Genomic DNA, 20,422 nt, shown 5'->3' with positions numbered 1-20,422 from the left:
CCCCGTTCTTTTTGTTTGCTTTTAGGGTTTGAGTTTACCTTTTAGTCTTATTTGTTTTGTGTATTAGCTTTTTAAACACGTTCTGTTTAAATACCTAGTTTTTTCTCCTGTCTACATTTTCAGTGGCTCCAGGTTTTATGGTAATTGCTACAGTTGATTGAACTTCTGTGTGTCTTATATGGTTTTCATGTATTACATCTTATCCATCTGACAACTAGCTAAAAAGTTGCAGTTTTATAGATGAGGAAACAAAGCTCAGCAGTTAAGTGACTTGCTTTAGGGCACCATTGAGGTGGAATTTAAATCTTGGGTGGCATGATTCCCAAACCTTGCTTTTACAATTACAAATTGTCTTCATTTGAGTGATATTATATGGTGAATTCACTGAACTTAAATACTCAAGCTTTACGGTCCTTAAAATCTAAGAATTTCTTTTCTAGTCTTGAAAAAAAATGTTTAAACCTTTCTGAATGGTTTAGAATTGCATGGAGGTATATCTTTCCAATGTGCTAATAGATTTCTGACCATCACTTGGGAAGAACAGTTTCTAAGATTATTACAGATATCAGTTTCTGGTAGAATAAAATACTTCTGGACGTTTGTATAGTTATATATATGCTTTTTGGATTTTATTCTGTTCTTAAGAGGTTTAGGGGGCACCTCAGTGGTGCAGTTGATTAAGCCTCAAACTCTTGGTTTCGGCTCAGATTGTGATATTGGGGTTGTGAGATCGAGCCCCATGTCAGGCTCAGTGTGGAGTCTGCTTGAGTTTCTCTCTCCCACTCTCTCTGACCCTACCCACCTCCTATCTCTCTCTCAAGTAAATAAATAAATCTTATGAAAAAAGAGGTTCAGAACCGAGGAATGATTAGTAAAAGGCTTTTCTAAATCAGGAGGAAAGTTAGGGGACAGTTTGATCAAAAGAGTGAGGGAAAAGGAGTTGTTCAAATGATTCCAGTTTTTTTTTTTAAAGATTTTTTATTTTTAAATTTTAATTATTTTTAAAAAGATTTTATTTATTTATTCATGAGAGAGAGAGAGAGGCAGAGGGAAAAGTAGGCTCCATGCAGGGAGCCTGACGTGGGACTTGTTCCTGGGTCCCCAGGATCACACCCTGGGCCGATAGCAGGCATTTAACCACTGAGCCACCCAGGTGTCCCGAGACTCAGGATTCAAACTAAAATCTGACTTCAGTGCTTTTATTATACCATATTAACAAACTTAATAAAGAGGATATAGGGCATATTTATACATCTTGGGCACGAAAGCTAGTTTGAACACCATAGTAGCCATAGAAAAGAGGGAAGCAGTAGGCCTTAGAGCTGTCCGTGTCTCAACAGTAAGGAACATTCCTTCATCGGGATGAATAAACTTTGTTCTAGCGTTGACTGCATAGAATACATTATATAAGGGCAACTAGCAATCCAATAAATAACTGTGATACTTGTTTTACAAAAAATGCAGCAGTCTTTCTCATCTCATTAGTTGCCACTGATCTGACACTTTGTGAAGGCTGTAGTTGTGGAAAAACAGTTCTGTTGGAAGTGGGATGGTTAGTTTTTTTAGAAGCACAGAAAAGGAATTTTGTGCAGGTGGTGGTCAATAGAAGTGTGAAGAAAGCAGGGTAGCACAGGGGATAAAAAACTAAGCAAGGAAGGGACCCCAGCTAGAGACTAGCTTTAGTCTCACCCCACAGGGGAGGTCTGGAGCAGTGGTTCTCAAAGTGGGGACTCAGTTTACAGTAGAAGTAGCATTACCTGGGAACCTGTTAGAAATGCAGATTTTGTAGTTGTACCCCAGAAGAATGTCCAGTTAGAAGCTGGGGATAGAGCCCAGCAATGCTTTCTGAAGCCCTCCAGGTCATGTTGATGCACAGGAAAGTGAGAAGCGCTGCTCTAGATTAGTTCTGTCCAATAGAAATGTAATGTGAGCTGCGAATGTAATTTAAAGCTTTCTAGCACTCACATTAAAAAGTAAAACAAGGGCTTGCCTGGGTGGTGCAGTCGCTTGAGCATCCAACTCTTGGTTTTGGCTCAGGTTGTGAGATTGAGCCCTATGGGGGCTCCACATTCAGTGCAGAGTCTGCTTGAGACTCTCCCTCTCCCTCTGTCCCTCCCCACTATGCCCTTTCTCACTCTTTCTCTCTCTCAAATAAGTAAATCTTAAAAAAAAAAAGTAAAACAAGGTGAAATTAATATTAGTGTATTTTTAAAAATTCAATATATTCAAAATATTTCAGTATATAAATGTAAAAAATATTAATGGAGACTTTTGCATTGTTTTGGTATTAAAGCTCCAGATTTGGAGTGTATTTTACATTTGGACTACATTGGAAATTGGACTGGCGTATTTCATTTCAAGTGCTCAGTTAGCTATGTGTGGCTAGTGGCTGCCATATTGGACAGCCAGTTCTTAAAAACCAGATTGCAACACTGCCCCATGTGGAGGTGAGTGGAGATGGTCTTTTGAACCCTCTTTGCCTACTCAATCATTGGCTGTGGGCTGAGAAGTGGTAGCTTCCTGGCTTGATGGAGAACTGTCTGGTAAAGGCAAATTGGTCAGACTAGGGAGCAGGTGTGAACTGTGAGTAGTCAACACAGCAGCTGGGGATGCTGCGCTGCCTGCTGAAGAGGATCTGTATGAGCTCTAACAACATCTGCTACGTCTGGGGTGGCAAGAATGGCTTGGTAGGGTAGAGCTGGGTGGGATGATAAAATTTTAGAGTTGATGTATATAGTTTTCTGGTGCTCTGACTTTGTGGAGGCAGAGCCAGAAAATCTTGAGATTTGATCATTTCAAAAAAAAATCTTTGTGATTTTTTTGTATGATCCTTTTGACAACTGTAGGGAAGCCAGGAGGTGTTTTCGTATTTTATTAAAAAGAAACAAGTCCAGAGAAATGATTTGCCCAGTGGTACATAACTGTGAGGCAGTGGAGCTAAGAGCTGATCCAAGTCTTGTGACTCTGAAGGTTCTATTACTTGTCATGTGCCACACTATAAGCCATTTCTTTTCTAAGTGTGAAAAATATAGGAAATCTTTATCTTGTAGAAAAGAACCAATGGTAAGAGGTTTCTGAGAAGTCATTTTGTACATGTTGACCTTTCTCCTTTTGGCTGTGATAGGCTAAATGGTCTTTATAATTGGAGTTGATTTAGGTTTTCCCCCTAGAACTCCTGGTTTTAGGAAGTACCTTAAAAGATTTTGGACTGGGAGTGCCTCTTGACCTCAGCTCAAGGTCTTGATCTCATGGTTGTGAGTTCAAGCCCCTAGTGTGGAGCCTACTTAAATTTTCTCCTTTCCTTTCCTTTTTCCTTTCCTTTTTCCTTTCCTTTCCTTTCGGCTTGTAGCCAGTTTAACAAAATATGCTTAACAAAAATGATAAAATTCTGTGTAGAGGTGCAAATAAGCAGGTTTCTACTAACTGTTGTCTGTATTTAAAAAAAAAAATTTAGGGGCACCTGGCTGGCTCAGTCCTTGATTGGAGCATGCAACTTTTGATCTTTGGATTGAGAGTTCCAACCCCATGTTGGGTATAGAGATTACAAAAATGAATTAAAATAGAAAAGAAATTTTATCTTGTATCTCTACAAAAATCTTCTGATTTTTGACCTATATTCTTTATAACTTTGACCTTCCATGAAGGTCTGCCAGGAGTAAACAGGAACAGAGAAAGTCTTTATGGGGCCAGCTACAAACCAGTTCAGCCTCGCTGTGGAAATGGCCCAAACACTTGTTTCTTCTTTATAGTTCTGCTGTTGTAGTTCTGCTTGAGTCATTTCTATTTCTAGTTATTTGGCTAACCAGGGGAATCCATGCTTTTCAAAATTTTGTGCCACATTATCACAAATTCACATGTGTACAAGCTGTGTGAGTGTGTGTTTATATACTGGTGGTAAAATATAGTCTTAGATCTTCAGAATTAAGTATTTTAAATAGTAATAAAAAGATTCCCCAAAACCAGCTCGATCACAGTGCTATAGCTTTTACATTTTGGCCAGGTGTAACTTGTAATAGAGTGGACTTAGTTTTAGGAACTGTAACATAGACTTACTTTATTCTAGTTTTAGGTTACTGGTAGTTTCCTGAAGGTAAGTATAGTTCATTTGAGTCAGCAGACCCAAATATTGCCACGAGATTTCTGAATGGTTCTGGGATAGAAACTCTTTCCTTTTGGGGTAAGTTTAGCTTATTCCTCATGGGCTCATCTAATAGAGTCCTTAGGTTTTTATTCCCAGAGGTAGCCTAGCAGCTTAATGCATAATTCATATTTATTAAAATCTATGAAATTTACTCTTATTTCCACCAAGTATCTGCATGTTTGTTACTCTCAGAGTAGTTCAGCAGTAAGATCTGGGTCACTACCTTCTTGGCCTGCTTGTTGACTTTGGATTTACTGCATATCTTCCCATGATCTTCAGAGGTTTGTGCATGTTAGATATATTGTACTAAGCTCTTAATTTATTTTTTATTTTTTTTATTTTTATTTTATTTATTTATTTATTTTTTTAAGCTCTTATTTTTTGGATAATAGTGGTTTAGGTTGGTAAGAGACCTGATAGGGAAGTCATCCAAGCTTTCATTTCTTAGCAGAGAGCAGGGTCATAGTGGTTTGCTCAAGTCCTAGAGTTAGGGGTGGAATTTAGATCTCCCGCTATCATAGTTCTTTGCTGGGTGGTAAGTTGCTTTTTGAAGTGTTCCCTTCCCCAGACATACACATCACTGTTGTTCTCACTCACCGAAGCTAATTAGAATACCTAAAATGTCTACCCCAGATTGTGTTTTGTCTCTGGAAGATGCAAATTTGTTTTTTGCCAGCAGGAATCAGTTATAGCCTTTATTTGTTAGTGATGAAAGACACATGTTTGGTTTTTGTCTTTTGTAAAAGGATTATGTTGATTTGTTCATGCGACAGACCATTATGTACCTTACAGTATTAGGGAGAATTTGTAAAAATGTAAACTATTTTGTTGTTACATTTTATAAAATGGATAGGAAGCTGGTGTGCTATTTACTTTGTGTAAATATCCCAGTACAGCCTTGCAGCAAAATAAATATAAGAAATTCCCAGGGAGCTTTTGGTTTTATTTATTCTCAGAATTTGTTTTCTTAGTTTGTGTTCTGCTTCGGCTGAGGCTGTAAACACAAGATCTGATTTTCCCAGGGAAGAAGTATTACCTTTATCCTATTAAATCTGATGTAGGAGTAAAGTTGTTAAATTATAATTCTTCTGCTGAAGGCAGTAGAAGACTAAATTTTTGTTTGGGCACATAGAGTGGTTAAACACTCCTGGTAAAGGCTTTTTTTTTTTTTTTTTTCCTTTTTTCTTTCTCCCCAAGTCATATCTTTGCAGACACATTGGTGTTAATGTGAGGTGCCATTATATTTTTATTCTCGAAATAAACTCCAGAGTGCTTTGATCTGTGCTTAAATTTTGCGACCATTGCATCCTAGCCCAAGGACGTTTGACCAACTAAAATTCTTGAGACTCTGTTTTTTGATTTTTAAAATTGGGCTAAAAACTCTTGAATTTACTGGGATGTCTGAAGTTGTGAAAGAGTGAGTTTTGGTCTTTAAAAGGGATGGAATACAGAGTGTGTTTCTCAGTCTTAGACCATTATCTTCACTAGTCTTTTACTTGATAGTGTAGGCTTCGTTGTATAAAGTGTATCTTTCTTATCTATTACCTTTGCTTTTGTATTAAGATTACATTTTGTAATTTGGGGCTTGATGCTTTACAAAAATTATATGAATCTTTGAGTTTATTTAAAAATGGTGCTATAAAAACATTTGCTTATTTGTGTTGTCTTCTTAGAAAGTTCTAAGAGGTATTACTGAAAAAAAAAAAAAGAGGTATTACTGATTGCCTGATTGCCTTATTTTCTGGTCTCTTAAAATGGAAACTCTTTGAAGACCAAGACTCTTGTTTTATGTTGTATAAAGTTCTGTGTGGGATGTATCTTTATGATTTTGCCATGTCAGTCTGCATAATTAGACCTTTCTTCAAATTTTGACTCATTGGCTTTGTTTTTTAAAGTTTTAATTAATTCCAGTTAACCTACAGTGTTATTAGTTTTAGGTGTACAGTATGGCGCGATTCAACAATCCCATGCATCACCTGGTGCTCATCACTGCTTAATTCTCCTCCCCTTTGGTAACCATCATTTCACTATAATTAAGATTGACCCCATTGACTCTTACTTTACTTTCCTAGAGATCCTTCCGATGCCTTTTGGTTTCTTTTGTGCGCCAAAGGAAATGTCTGTGGTTATGATTTATCTTCCACAGTTACGGCATGTGGCTTAGAACTACATCTGTTTTTTTTTTTTTTTTTAAGTTTTTTATTTTTTTAAAGATTTTATTTTTTATTTATTCATGAGAGACACAGAGCAAGCGAGCGAGGCAGACACAGGCAGAGGGAGAAGCAGGCCCCATGCAGGGAGCCCGATGTGGGACTTGATTCTGGGTCTCCAGGATCACAACCCGGGCTGCAGGCGGCACTAAACCGCTGCGCCACCGGGGCTGCCCAGAACTACATCTGTTGATTGGTAAAATATTTTAGGTAGAAGCATACTGGAAGAATTACCCTGAAAAATATATTTTAAAGATTATTATTTATTTATTCATGATAGACACAGGCAGAGGGAGGAGGAGGCTCCATCCCAGGTGTCTAGGATCACGCCCCCGGGGCTGAAGGAGGAGTTAAACCGCTGAGCCACCCGGGCTGCCCGGAGAAAAATATTTTTAAAGCCCATTCAAGTATCTGTAACTTTCTTTCTTTTCTTTCTTTCTTTTTTGTAGTATGTTCCACACTACTCAAGACAGCACTTACTGGTGACCCGTAGTTTCTGTTCAGCAGGATATGATTCTAATGAAAAAGTGAGTATTTAAATACTTTGAATAGCAAAGTTATAATGGTTTCACTTTCTTGTCCCCATGCTGTGTTCACTGGACAGATTAAATTTTATTAATGCTATATAATTACTGATCTAACATCATAGGTTTTTTCATTGTGGGCCACAACCTGAGTCATAATTTTAGTATCTGTACCAAAAAGTTGAATACATTTTAGTATGTTTTCCTTGTTTTTAGCAGAATAACATAATATTGGGCATTTGAGAGATTTTGACTATTGATTTTTTTTTTTTCACTTAATATTTGTGGGATTTTTTTTTTCTTCTCAAAGATTTTATTACTAATTTGAGAGAGAGATAGAGAGAGAGAGAGAGAAAGAGAGAGCATTAGCACACTTAACCGACTGAGCCATGCAGGCACCCCTATAGGATTTTTTTTTTTTTTTAATTTTTATTTATTTATGATAGTCACAGAGAGAGAGAGGCAGAGACATAGGCAGAGGGAGAAGCAGGCTCCATGCACCGGGAGCCCGATGTGGGATTCGATCCCGGGTCTCCAGGATCGCGCCCTGGGCCAAAGGCAGGCGCCAAACCGCTGCGCCACCCAGGGATCCCCCTTTTTTTTTTTTTTTTTTAATTTTTAACCCCTGGGATCCCTGGGTGGCGCAGCAGTTTGGCGCCTGCCTTTGGCCCAGGGCGCGATCCTGGAGATCCGGGATCGAATCCCACGTCAGGCTCCCGGTGCATGGAGCCTGCTTCTCCCTCTGCCTGTGTCTCTGCCTCTCTCTCTATCACTCTGTGCCTATCATGAATAAAAAAAAAAAAAAAAAAAAAAAAAAAAAAAATAATTTTTAACCCCTATAGGATTAATTTTGAAAACTTATTTTATTTATTTATTTATTTATTCATTCATTCATTCATTTATTTATTTATAAAAAGATTTTATTTATTTATTCATGAGAGAAACAAAGAGAGAGAGAGACACAGGCAGAGGGAGAAGCAGGCTCCATGCAGGGAGCCCGATGTGGGACTCGATCCGGTGACTCCAGGATCATGCCCTGAGCCAAAGGCAGATGCTTAACTGCTGAGCCACGCAGGTATTCCGAAAGCAATTTTATATATTGTAAATTTTGGGATAAGAGAATTCCAGTGAAAATCCTGATATAATAGCATAATGGTTGGGGCTTGTAATAGGAGAAAGAGCAGACCTAGAAGTGGCGATTGTGGAGATAATATGTAATTTGTGTCAATGAAGGCCTCTAATAGGGCAGGAGGGAGTTTTGGTTAAGAGATGGTTCAATTTGAATGTCATGAAGTTAAACTGGTGAATGATTATTTGAGAATGAAGTAGCTGATGATCTAATAAATCATCTCTTGAAGTATATAAAACTCCTCAAAACAACAACAAAAAATAAAACTCCTCAAAGGAATCTGGAGGCTTGGAGAAAGGATCTATACCATTGTAGTTGAATATTAATAAAATGTGGACACAATTGCAGAACATAGATCATTTTAAATTTTCTAATAGCCACATTTAAAAAAAACAGAAGAGGGGGATCCCTGGGTGGCTCAGCGGTTTAGCGCCTGCCTTCAGCCTAGGGTGTGATCCTGGAGTCCCAGGATTGAGTCCCACATTGGGCTCCCTGCATGGAGCCTGCTTCTCCCTCTGCCTGTGTCTCTGCCTCTCTCTCTCTCATGAGTAAATAAATAAAACCTTAAAAACAGAAGAAATTAATTTTAGTAGTGTATTTTAACTATTATTTAAAGTGTTGTTTCAATATATAGTCAATGTAAAAAGTATCAGGGCACCTGGATGGTTTAGTTGTTTAAGCATCTGCCTTCGACTTAGCTCATGAGCTTAGGGTTCTTTTTTTTTTTTTTTTTTTTTTTTTTAGTATTTTATTTATTCATGAGAGACACAGAGAGAGGGAGAGGCAGAGACACAGGCGGAGGGAGAAGCAGGCTCCATGCAGGGAGCCCGATGTGGGACTCGATCCCGGGTCTCCAGGATCACACTCCGGGCTGAAGGCGGCACTAAACTGCTGGGCCACCACCAGGGCTGCCCAATCTTAGGGTTCTGGGGTTGAGCCCTGCTTCGGGCTCCCTGCTTGGTGGGGAGCCTGCTTTTTCCTCTACCTTTGGGCCTCCCCCCCGCCCAACTCATGCTCTCTTTCTCTCAAATAAATAAAATCTTAAAAGAAGTATCAGTGAGATACTTTTCTTCTTCTTTTTGTTTTTTTGTACCAAACTTTCTAAATCCAATGTATAATTTACAATTCTGGCATCCTGATTTGATTAGCCACATTTAAAGAGCTCAGTAACCTTATGTGGCTAGTGGTTATTTTATTGCACAGCAGTAGTCCAGATGAATTAGCTATAATACACTTCTGTTATGAAATCCATGATTTTAAAAAAGATTTATTTATTAGAGTGTGGGGGGAGGGGTAGAGGGTAAGAATCTCAAGCAAACTCTCTGCTGGGCATGGAGCTCTACATGGAGCTTATCCCAAGAATCATAAAATCACCATCTGAGCTGAAACCAAGAGTCAGATGCTTAACCAACTGAGTCACCCAGGTGCCCTGAAATCCTGGTTTATTTTATTTTATTATCATTATTTTTAAAGATTTTATTTATTCATGAGAGACACACACACACACACAGAGAGAGAGAGAGAGAGAGAGAGAGAGGGAGGGAGGCAGAGACACGGCAGAGGGAGAAGCAGGCTCCATGCAGGGAGCTGGATGTGGGACTCAATCCAGGGTCTCCAGGATCACACCCTGGGCTGAAGGTGGTGCTAAACTGCTCAGCCACCCCGGCTGCCCAAATCCATAGTTTAATATGAAACTTCAGCATAGACAGTATACCTTGAGGTACATGTAAGTCTGTGTGTTTCTTTTTTTTTTTTTTTTTAAAGATTTCATTTATTTATTCATGAGAGACACAGAGAGAGAGAAGCAGAGACACAGGCAGAGGGAGAAGCAGGCTCCATGCAGGGAGCCCGACGTGGGACTCGATCCCAGGTCTCCAGGATCAGGCCCCGGACCAAAGGCAGGCACCAAACCACTGAGCCACCCAGGGATCCCCAGTCTGTGTGTTTCTATACACATGTGTTGAGTTCAGTCTAGAGGTAGTGAGCTGTGCTAACTAGAAACATTCTAGGGCATGGTTAGCTAGTATTTGTACTAGAGGTCACATTCCAGAGTGGGGGCAGTATAGAACACTACAAAGAGTTCAGCTGTCTTTCTCCCTGTTAACTCTGGGAGCCTTTCTCATTAGCATAATAGGTGTTAGAAATGGGTTGTCATTGATGAAGTTAGTGGTATGCAAGATAGGTGTTCTGGCTATTACTTCATATCAATTCTTAGCCACTGAATTAGCAGAATGTAACAGTCTGGTTGGCCTTCCATTCTTTACCTTTAAGGATAGAACCTAAGCTTGATCCCTAAATGAAGTCCTGTGTGCAGCTGCTTGTCTGGCGGTTCACCAAGCTTGAGTCCGACAGTATGGTTAACTAAATCAGAATATCAATGTATTTGCCTCAGGTGAACCTTTCATGCAGGCTATTGGAGCATTACAGAATGAAGGAAGTTGAGACTTCACTGAGCTTATCCAGCAGATTTTAAGATCCTTTCTATGTCTGTTTATAAATGTGTGTATGTGTGGCAGAGTTGGGTCTGAAATTTGTTTTTGCCATAACCTCATAGTGAGCTTAAAGTAATAGCTGATTCACCCCTCACATTGGTGGCCATTGCTAATTACTAAAAAATAAATGTGTATAACTATTTTGGTTTAGGAGACACCCCCTATCCCCCCAATCCACAAGGGTACATGTTTTATTGTAAATGTCTAAAATCAGATCTGCCTACTGTCCCTGCTGATGTGAGATTTCGGGGTCTGGGAGCGAATGGTCAATAAAGGATTATTGAGATGTCTTCACTGCAAAAAAGATGGTTTTATTAAAGAACAGGGACAGGACCTGTGGGCAGAAAAAGCTGTAGTGGGGTTGTGAGGAGGGACTGATCATATACTTTCAAGTTGAGAGAGGGTCAGGGATAGCGCAAGTGCCTAAGGAATTTAGAAGCGAGGTTTTCTGGACCTTGAAGGGTCATTTATTACTGTCTAGTGTAACCTTAGTCACAAGACCCTTCAGATGGATATCAGTGGGCGCTAAGTTTGGAGGATGATTGCTAACCTGTATCTTGGTGTGGGGGTAGTGATAAAGGAGGTTTCCAAAGAAGACTTACAGGATCCTGGGGGTGGGATTTATGTTGAGCTGAGGTTGCCTTTTGCCTCTAGCAAAGTATTAATATTAACGTAAAGGCTGTTGAGTCCTGGAGAAAGGTCACTCTGTACAGAGTACTTGTCAGTGGGACATAAGTTGTAAGGAAGTTTAATTTTTTCGATACTTTTGCCTTTGTTCCCCACATCATTTGCTTGAGGTTATTGTAGAGAAACTGTATCATGTGCTCAGTTATGAAAAAGTCTATGATACTTTTTGGCACCTAATGGTGGTTATAGGTGTTGGGCTTTGGGCCAAATCGAGGGCTTGCCCTTCACTTGAAGGCAGCATGTTTTTTTAAAAATATTTTATTTATTTATTTATTTATATTTTATTTTATTTTATTTTTTAATTTATGATAGTCACACACACACAGAGAGAGCGGCAGTGACACAGGCAGAGGGAAAAGCAGGCTCCATGCACCGGGAGCCCGACCTGGGATTTGATCCCGGGTCTCCAGGATCCCACCCTGGGCCAAAGGCAGGCGCTAAACCGCTGCACCACCCAGGGATCCTTTATTTTTTATTTTTAAAGATTTTATGTATTTATTCATGAGAGAGAGAGGCAGAGACACAGGCAGAGAGAGAAGTAGATTCCATGCAGGGAGCCCCATGTGGGATTCGATCCCAGAGACTCTAGGATCATGCCCTGGGCTGAAGGCAGACGCTTAGCTTAACTGCTGAGTCACCCATGCGTCCCAAAGATTTTATTTACTTGTTCATGAGAGACAGAGGGAGAAGCAGGCTCCCTGAGAAGCAGGACCCTGAGATTACTACTGAGTCAGCCAGGCACTGAGGGCAGCATTTAATTGAGCCTTTCAACTTCTAGGAATTCTTTCTTATAGCCATTCATTAAATACTGTACTTTTTGTTGTTGTTTATTGTTCCTGTCTTAAGTACAGGTAATGTGATCTTTGAGAAAATGTATTTGTTAAATAAATTGATTTAAAAAAAATTGATTCTCATCTGAACTTGCCTTTGACTCCTTTCTTACTCCACATTTTACCAGTGACTCACATTAGGTTGAAGTCAGGTAAAATTTAATCATTACTAAAAATACTGTTTTTCGACTTGTTTTATAAAGCATGTCACCTTGTCTCAGGAATGTTCACAAGAATAGGGAAGGTTTAAAAGTAACCTGCTTAGAAAAAGACTAGGAGGTTTTAGTAGGCCTTAAGTAAGTGTGAGCCAGTATAGTACTATGGCATGCCTGGCATGGCAAATTTGATCTTATTTATTTATTTATAATTATTAATGCAGTGTTTAAAGCTTGCACTATTATATTTTTATCATGTCACATCATGGTGTGTTTTGACATGAATAGGTCTGTGAACTCTGGCTTTCCCCCTTTAACTTTGTAAGTGACTTAGGCAAGTGATTTGGCCTCATTAAGCTTCAGTTTTCTCATTTGTAAATTGAGGATGTTCTCAACTGAACTCCTAGGACTATTGTGAGGATGAAATGGAAGAGTACACAGAAGGGATTTGTCCTGGTATCTGGCATAGAGAAAGTATGTGTCCTAAATATTAGCTACTTAATATTAGTCTTTTTAGGGGTGCCTGGGAGGCTCAGTGGTTGAGTGTTTGCCTTTGGCTTAGGGCATGATCCTGGAGTTCTGGAATCGAGTCCTGCATCAGGCTCCCCACAGGGAGCCTGCTGCTTCCTCTGCCTATGTCTCTACTCTCTCTCTCTGTGTCTCTCCTGAATAAATAAATAAAATCTTAAAAAAAAAAGGTTAGTCTTTTTTTTTTTTTTTTTTAAGATTTTATTTATTTATCCAGGAGAGACACACAGAGAAAGAGAGAGAGAGAGGCAGAGACATAGGCAGAGGGAGAAGTGGGCTCCATGCAGGGAGCCCAATGAGGGACTTGATCCCAGGTCTCCAGGATCACACCACTTGTGCTGCCCAAAGAATTAGTCTTTAAAAAATTTTTTTAAGTAGCTCCATGCCCAGTATAGGGCCCGGTGTGGGGCTTGAACTGACAACAGTCAGATCAAGATCTGAGCTGAGGGCAGCCGGGGTGGTTCAGCCGTTTAGCGCAGCCTTCAGCCCAGGGCGTGGTCCTGGAGACCCAGGATCGAGTCCCATGTCGGGCTCCCTGCATGGAGTCTGCTTCTCCCTCTGCCTGTGTCTCTGCCCCACCCCCTCCTCGAGTAAATAAAATCTTAAAAAAAAAAAAAAAAAAGACATGATCTGAGATCAAGAGTTGGACACTTAATCGACTGAGCCAGCCAGGCACCCCTGCTTCATATTAGTCTTTACAACTTGGTTTTATACATTTGAAACAGGCTTAAAATCCACAGATAGTAAGTGTAAGTGGGGTATAAACTCAAGCCTAGGCTTCTCCTGAGGCAGTGGATTTACCCACTGTGCTGGACCCCTTCTCAGAAGTGTTGGTAAGTGACTACTACCCTTTGGTGTTCTATGATTGTTCCTTCAAGTACCCAAGGGAATGGGCCAGCCTAGCCCTTCTCTCAGGCTCTGAACAGAGTAAAATGTCCTTGGTGGTTTTAGACACCAGCTGTGAAGATCTAAATATGTGGAAGGGAAAGAAGGAAGGAGGATAGAGAATGGAATAAAAGGAGAGAATTAAAAAATTACCTCCATGAAATCTCCAGTGTGTTTCTTACCCTGGGTGACATCATTAGCACACTTATAGAACAACTGCTGCAAAAGTTCCTTCTTTATCTTGCATGGTACCTGAGAGCCTCCTGATTTAAGGGTGGTTTTGTTTGTTTCCCTTAGAATATCTTTAGAGTGTCTTATATGTTGTGGCTTTCCACATATAAGATAAAGTCCAGTTCCTTAATGGCATATAAATCCTTTCATAATCTGGCCCCTTTTACCCTTGTTTTGTTTGCTACAACTCCCCTGCACGTATTTTGTGCTTCAGCTATATTAGAAATTACTTGTTGGGGCGCTGGGTGGCTCAGTTGATTAAGCAACCGCCTCTTGATTTCAGCTCAGGTCATAATCTCAGGGTTGTGATATCGAGCCTCATGTCAGGCTCCGCATCAGGGGAGTCTGCCTGGGATTCTTTCTTTCCCTCTCCGACCCTGCCTCCCTCAAATTAATTTGTGAAAAAAATTACTTGTTTTTCAGTGTCATCTTCTGCTTTCAGTGTCCCAGCCTTTGTAGAGAACTCTGTGCCATCCTTCTCTGCAAAGGCTATATGTAGCCTTCTGGATGTAGTCATATTGTAGCAATTACCACACTTTGTTGTGATTGTGCCATATTTGTACATTGACATTGTCAAATGCTCTTGATGTTTCCCTGTAATTTTTGATGCAGAGGGGAATTTTAAAGTTGGTATAAATTTATTTGTATGTATATTCTTTTATATGTAGAGCTTATCTGAAAGAATATATAGGAAATGGGTAATAGCAGTTGCCTTTGGGGCAAAGACCTAGGTGTCTCCAAAGTATATCACCTTTTGTACCTTTTTTTTTTTTTTTAAAGATTTTATTTATTCATTTGACAGAGAGCACAAGCAAGGGGAACAGCAGAGGGAGAGGGAGAAGCAGGCTCTCTGCTGAGCAGGGAGCCCAATGCAGGGCTCGATCCCAGGACCCTAGGATCATGACCCGAGCCGAAGGCAGATGCTTCACCGACTGAGCCACCCAGGCTCCCCTCCCTTTTGTACCTTTTATTTATTTTATTTTTATTTTTTTTTCCTTTTGTACCTTTTAAACCTTGAACCACATACATGTGTTTATTTAAAAGAATATCTTATGTATGGAAAGTTGATATCATCAGCTTTATTTAGCTTGTGCACTAATTGGTATTGATAGTCCTGTATTAGTTAGGGTTCTTCAGAGAAAAAGAACCAGTAGGAGATATAAAGAGATCTACTGGCTCACAGTTATGGAGGCCTCATTTCATGCTCTGCCCCCTGCAAGCTAGAGACACAGGAAAGCTGGTGGTGTAATTCTAGTCTAGGTCCAAAGCCCTGAGGACATGGAAGCCAGTGGTGCCCCCAGGTAAGAGACGACCCATGTCCCAACTCAATCAGGAGAGCAGAACAAACACTCCCTTCCTCTATTTTTTATCTTTGGGTCTGTTAATGGATGGGATAATGCTCACCCACATTGGGGAGGGCAGTGCACGGGGCTGAGTCCCCGATGCACATATTAGACTCATCTGGAAACACCCTCACAGACACACTCAGAAATAATGTTTCATCTGGGCACCCTGTGGCCCAGTCAAGTTGCACATAAGGTTTACCATTATAAGCTCTGCACAGAGAAGGTGTGTTAGGTCAGATATTGGTTTTGATATAGATATTTTCCTGTTAGGTTCACTCACACACCTAGATTTGTTAGAGCTGGTGTGGTGTGTGGCCCAAAGGAGTGAATAATAATAGCTAACACCTCTTCAGAATATATTGTGTGCGAGGTACTATTCTAAACACTTTTGAGTGTTAATTCGTGTCCTTGCAGCCTCTTGTGGCAAGTGCTGTTATTACTCTCATTTTACATACCAGGAAATGAGGGTCATGAAGGGTAGCTTGCCCTGTTGTGATGAGCACTGGGTGTCAGATTAAGGGATGAATCACTAAATTCTCCTGAAACCAGTACTACACTATATGTTAACTAACTTGAATTTAAATAAAAACTTGGAAGGAGAAAAAAAAAAGGCGACCTCCTTATACAAGAAACATGGTAGTGTTGAGATCCCAGACTGGGCACTTTGATTCCAGACTGACCCTTAATCATATTCTTCCACTCAGATAAAAATTAGGATGGAGTTCTTTATCCCTAAGATGTTATAATTTGTTATATTTGCTGTAACAGTTGCTGAATGTGTAACTTCATTGTTCTGTTTTTATCAGATGTCATCTGCTTAATAGCTATAAAAATGCACATTTAAAAATGCGGTTCAAAGAAATATAAATACTGAAAAAAAAAAAACCAAAAGTATAAATACTTTTTTCTTCATATATTTTTACTGTTCAGCAGGGATTTACCATGACCATTTGGGTATAGAATGGCAGATGATTTTGCAGTCTCAGGCTTGAGGTGAGATTAGGATATTTTAAGGCTCAAGGCTCTGAATGACTCAGGTTTCTATCAGATTGGAGTTTACCCATTTTTAAGCCAGAGGTTTGTCGCAATTTGGTGGAATAAGCCATATGTGACATAAAGGTTAAACCAAGACTTTGAAAGCCTTTTCTAATTCTGAGATTGTGACTCCGTGTTGGGTTAAAATATTGCTTTCAGTTACAGAAGAATACTTTTAAGGTCATATATAGCTTTAACTTTCTTTAACTTTTCTTTAACTTTCTTTTAGAAATATAACTAAAACTAAAAAAAAAAAATAACTAAAACTATTTCTATAGTTCTACATAACTTCTAACAGTTCACTTACCCAGAAATAATTGTGTACTAAAATGTCCAGATTACTTATAATGTGTGTTTCTTTAAAAGGATTTAGCCTGTATAATTTTAGAGTAGAGAACCTTATGAAATAGTTTCTCCTTAGAATGCTATCAATTTATATGTGGGAGGGAAGACCTACAGAGATTGATTTGCTTCAACTCAGATAGGTATAGTTAGTGGGAAAGCTGGGCTTGGAATTGAGGTTTCTAGCTCCCCACAGAATGGAACTACTCTATTATGAGGCCTCAGCTGCTTCAAAATGTGGTTATTCAAACTTAACAGTGTATTCAAATAGCATAACCTGCGTGGTCTGGGAATCTTTAGATATAAGCATATTTAATTTTTATTCTGAGTTACTGAAAGTATCATTTAATGCCCAACAGAGATGGCATAAAAATTGTATCAGACTTTCCTTCGATAATCAACTCATGACATTTAGAATTTCCCTGAATTTAGAATATAAATTATTGAGTAAGTGGCCAAGGAATTCTGTCTAAAGTATTTTAGCATTCGGAAATATCATTTGAAGTTTATCTTTGGGGAAGGGAATTTATAAATCAAATTTATAAATTTAGTCCACTTATGATTTACTAAACTTAATTAGTTGATGCTTTAACAGAGTAATTATAGGGATCCTACCAGATGAATTTAGTAGCAACCTGGTTGTGGATGAACATATGTATGATGTTTAATACTACTGTAAGAAGAAATGTTTTTTTAAGGATCATGTCCAGTGTTGTGGGAAAACTTGTTTTCTGGTTCCAAAGTGAGAGTAACAATTTCTTATATGTGTTTTTTTCTCTCTTTAGACTTTTGATAAAATTCTTATTGCTAATAGAGGAGAAATTGCATGTAGGGTAAGTAGATTTCAATCTTCCATTTTACTTTGTGAAGTTTATTATTAGGAAATCCCTTTAAATCCGAATCTCTGTTAATAGATAACATTTATATATTTTATTTTATTTTATTTATTTATTTATTTTTAACATTTATATATTTTAAAATAGGTTATTAAAACTTGTAAGAAGATGGGCATTAAGACAGTCGCCATCCACAGTGATGTTGATGCTAGTTCTGTAAGTATATTTTTGCTTTATTTGGATCAGGACTTATTTGGAGTAAAAAAAAAAAGTAAAAATGTGGGTGTCCCCTCCCCCACCCAATTGTGTGGGTGTGCACAATTACAAAAAAATCTAATCATTCACTTGTATATTAAGCAAAATGCAAGTATCATAATGTCTTTATATGTGTCTTTTTTCTTCCCCCTGAGTTTTTAAAAACCTAGAGTTTAAAAATTGCTGGACTGATTGCTGACCACCAAGTAGATTTGAGCAAAGCTGGAGGAAGTTTGATTCAAAGATCGATGAAATGCTTATATACTCTGCTGCCTTATGAGAGCACATTTTCCCACAGATGAATTCTAATATTACTAAGGGAATGCTATAATTGTTTAAACTTCCTAAATGCTTTGTCGTGTTCAGTGGATAGTTTGATAAATGAAAGATAGGCAAATAATAACTGGACATGAACACAAGGAATAGTATAAAGCAATGAGTGATACATAGTTTTATTGGGGATTTTTACCACAGCAGGCATTTTTAGCAGTAATAAACTATGAAAGAATAGAGAAAAATCCCATGAGAAAAGAATGTAAATTATTGGAACTTTAGAGGAGGAAATTAGTAGCTGTACTTTAATGTAAGTTACTGTTTTTCATTCTTGCTTTTGGTAACAACCTATTGGTAATGGCAACTTTTATTGTATAGTAATATACAGAAGATTTCCAATATTTGTGATTACTTGTTTTATCTAGAACTGTTGTTCATTTAGCTTTATTGTGACTTTCTTTTTTTTAAAAAAAAAGAACTGTTGCAAGCTACTCTAATTTCCTGAAAATAAAGGTTAAGTATTTATCTTGTTTATTTGACAGATATATTTAAAATCATTATCTTTTACTTAAAAGCAATTAAATCAAGCAATTAAATTTATTTTGTGTCTGTAGTTTTTTCTTTTTTTTTTTTTAATATTTGTTTCTGGCCTTTTTACTAATAATTTGTTTTAACTGACAGCTTCAATAGTAGTTTATATTCCTTACAAGATACTCATGAAGGGCAGCCCCGGTGGCTCAGCGGTTTAGCGCCGCCTTCAGCCCAGGGTGTGATCCTGGAGACCCTGGATCAAGTCCCACATCAGGCTCCCTGCATGGAGCCTGCTTCTCCCTCTGCCTGTGTCTCTGCCTCTCTCGCTCTCTCTCTCTGTGTCTCTCATGAATAAATAAATAAAATCTTAAAAAAAAAAAAAAGATACTCATGAAATAATGAGAAAACTATTTAATCTCTTTCTTGTTTGGTAAACTAAGGCATTTATCAACACCAAACTCCTTTACAGAAAAGTTTGTGTTGCATCAGACTAATAATAGATTTAAAATTCTTTCTTTGGATGCCTGGCTGGCTCAGTCAGTGGAGTGTGTAACACTTGATTTTGGGGCTGTGAGTTTGAGTCCCACGTTGGGTGGAAAGATTACTTAAAAAAAGAAAAAATCTGAAGCCCCTCTTTATTTTTATTTTTATTTTTATTTTTTTAAGCCCCTCTTTTTGTCGTATTGTGTTTTCATTGTGTTAGCTCACAAAGTGTTTTCATTCATGGGTAAATTGAGAGAGAAAAAGATTTGAATTGTGGACAATCGCTGTTTTTAGATCAAGTCTGATAATAACCTTTCACTTATTTTTCTTATATCAAAATAGTTAATTCTCTATTCTGTGTTCTCATGAAGATGACTGTTGGTGTGGATAGTCCAGAATTATTTATATTTTGTTTTTTTAACATTTATATTTCAGGGTTGGTATTCTAACTCCCAATAGCATGACTGTCTCTTCCCATTCTTAAGTTTGAAGCTTTGTATTCTTGTTAGGTAGAAGCTAGACATGGCCAGTGGATGGAGCGCTCTGAGGCAGAGTCCCAGATTCTTCAAGAGGAATGATAGAGACAGGAGCTGCTGGAGGCAAGGATGGGGATAAATGAGCTACACATTAAAAGTCCAAGAGTGGGATGTCTGGGTGGCTCAGTGATTGAGTATCTGCCTTTGGCTCCGGGTGTGATCCTGGGGCCCTGGAGTTGAGTTGCAAATCGGGCTCCTTGCAGGGGGTCTGCTTCTCCCTCTGCCTATATCTCTGCCTCTCTCGATGTTTCTCATAAATAAATAAATAAAATCTTAAAAAAAAAAAGTCCAGGAGCGCAACATCCTGACCTTGTGGCTTCCCCAAGACCTTGGGACTGACAGACCAAAGAGCCTCAGGTGGAGAACATGTGTTCTCCTCTTCCACTTCTGCTCCACGGTAACCCCATTATAACCTCATTATAATATATTTGCATTGTGGGTAGAGTGGCCCCTCCTCCCCAATGGAAAAAGGCTGCCTTGTTATATCAGGTACAAACCTTGTAGGGTCAAAAACTCCCTTCTCCCAACCGCCCCCCACCCATTAGAGGCCATCCCACTGTCCATCACAGCTCCTCCTAGCCCAGAGAGACCCAGTAATATCCAACCCAAAACAACCTAGAGGCCACTGGACCTCTGGGAGCCTGCCTGCTTTCCCACCTTGAGAGTGTACTTGCTGTTTAATAAACCAATTTGTGCTTTCTACTTTCTGTCTCTGTTTGAATGCAGATTCTCAGATGCAGGTGTTCACATAAATCTTTCTTGTGGGGAATCCAAGTACCGATGCATTCTCAGATGCAGGTGCTCACATAAATCTTTCTCTTGGGGGAATCCAAGTACCTCTATTCACAGAACACAGACTCTCACCCATAACATTCAGATCTATAGGTGGACTGTTACTTTCCAGGCTTGGAAAAAGCTAGTTTTAAAGAGTTGGTCTAAGTTTTTTTTTTTTTTTTTAATTATTTTATTTTTA

At 38.9% G+C, this 20,422-nt stretch overlaps 1 protein-coding gene across 6 annotated transcripts in view; it reads left to right on the top strand.

Annotated features, from left to right (window-relative positions):
* PCCA (propionyl-CoA carboxylase subunit alpha) overlaps positions 1-20,422 on the top strand; it is a 461,536-nt gene that overhangs the window by 63,134 nt on the left and 377,980 nt on the right. For all 6 annotated transcript variants that reach the window (XM_077855069.1, XM_077855072.1, XM_077855071.1 and 3 more), the window contains 3 exons: positions 6,801-6,878; positions 17,321-17,368; positions 17,519-17,587. In XM_077855069.1, coding sequence (XP_077711195.1) covers positions 6,801-6,878; positions 17,321-17,368; positions 17,519-17,587 — 195 coding nt within the window. The remainder of the gene's footprint in view (positions 1-6,800; positions 6,879-17,320; positions 17,369-17,518; positions 17,588-20,422) is intronic.

Source organism: Canis aureus, chromosome 17, assembly GCF_053574225.1.
Source record: "Canis aureus isolate CA01 chromosome 17, VMU_Caureus_v.1.0, whole genome shotgun sequence".
Taxonomy (NCBI): Eukaryota; Metazoa; Chordata; class Mammalia; order Carnivora; family Canidae; genus Canis; species Canis aureus.
The sequence above is the reverse complement of the archived record's forward strand: the minus strand, read 5'-3'. Positions and strand labels throughout refer to the sequence as shown.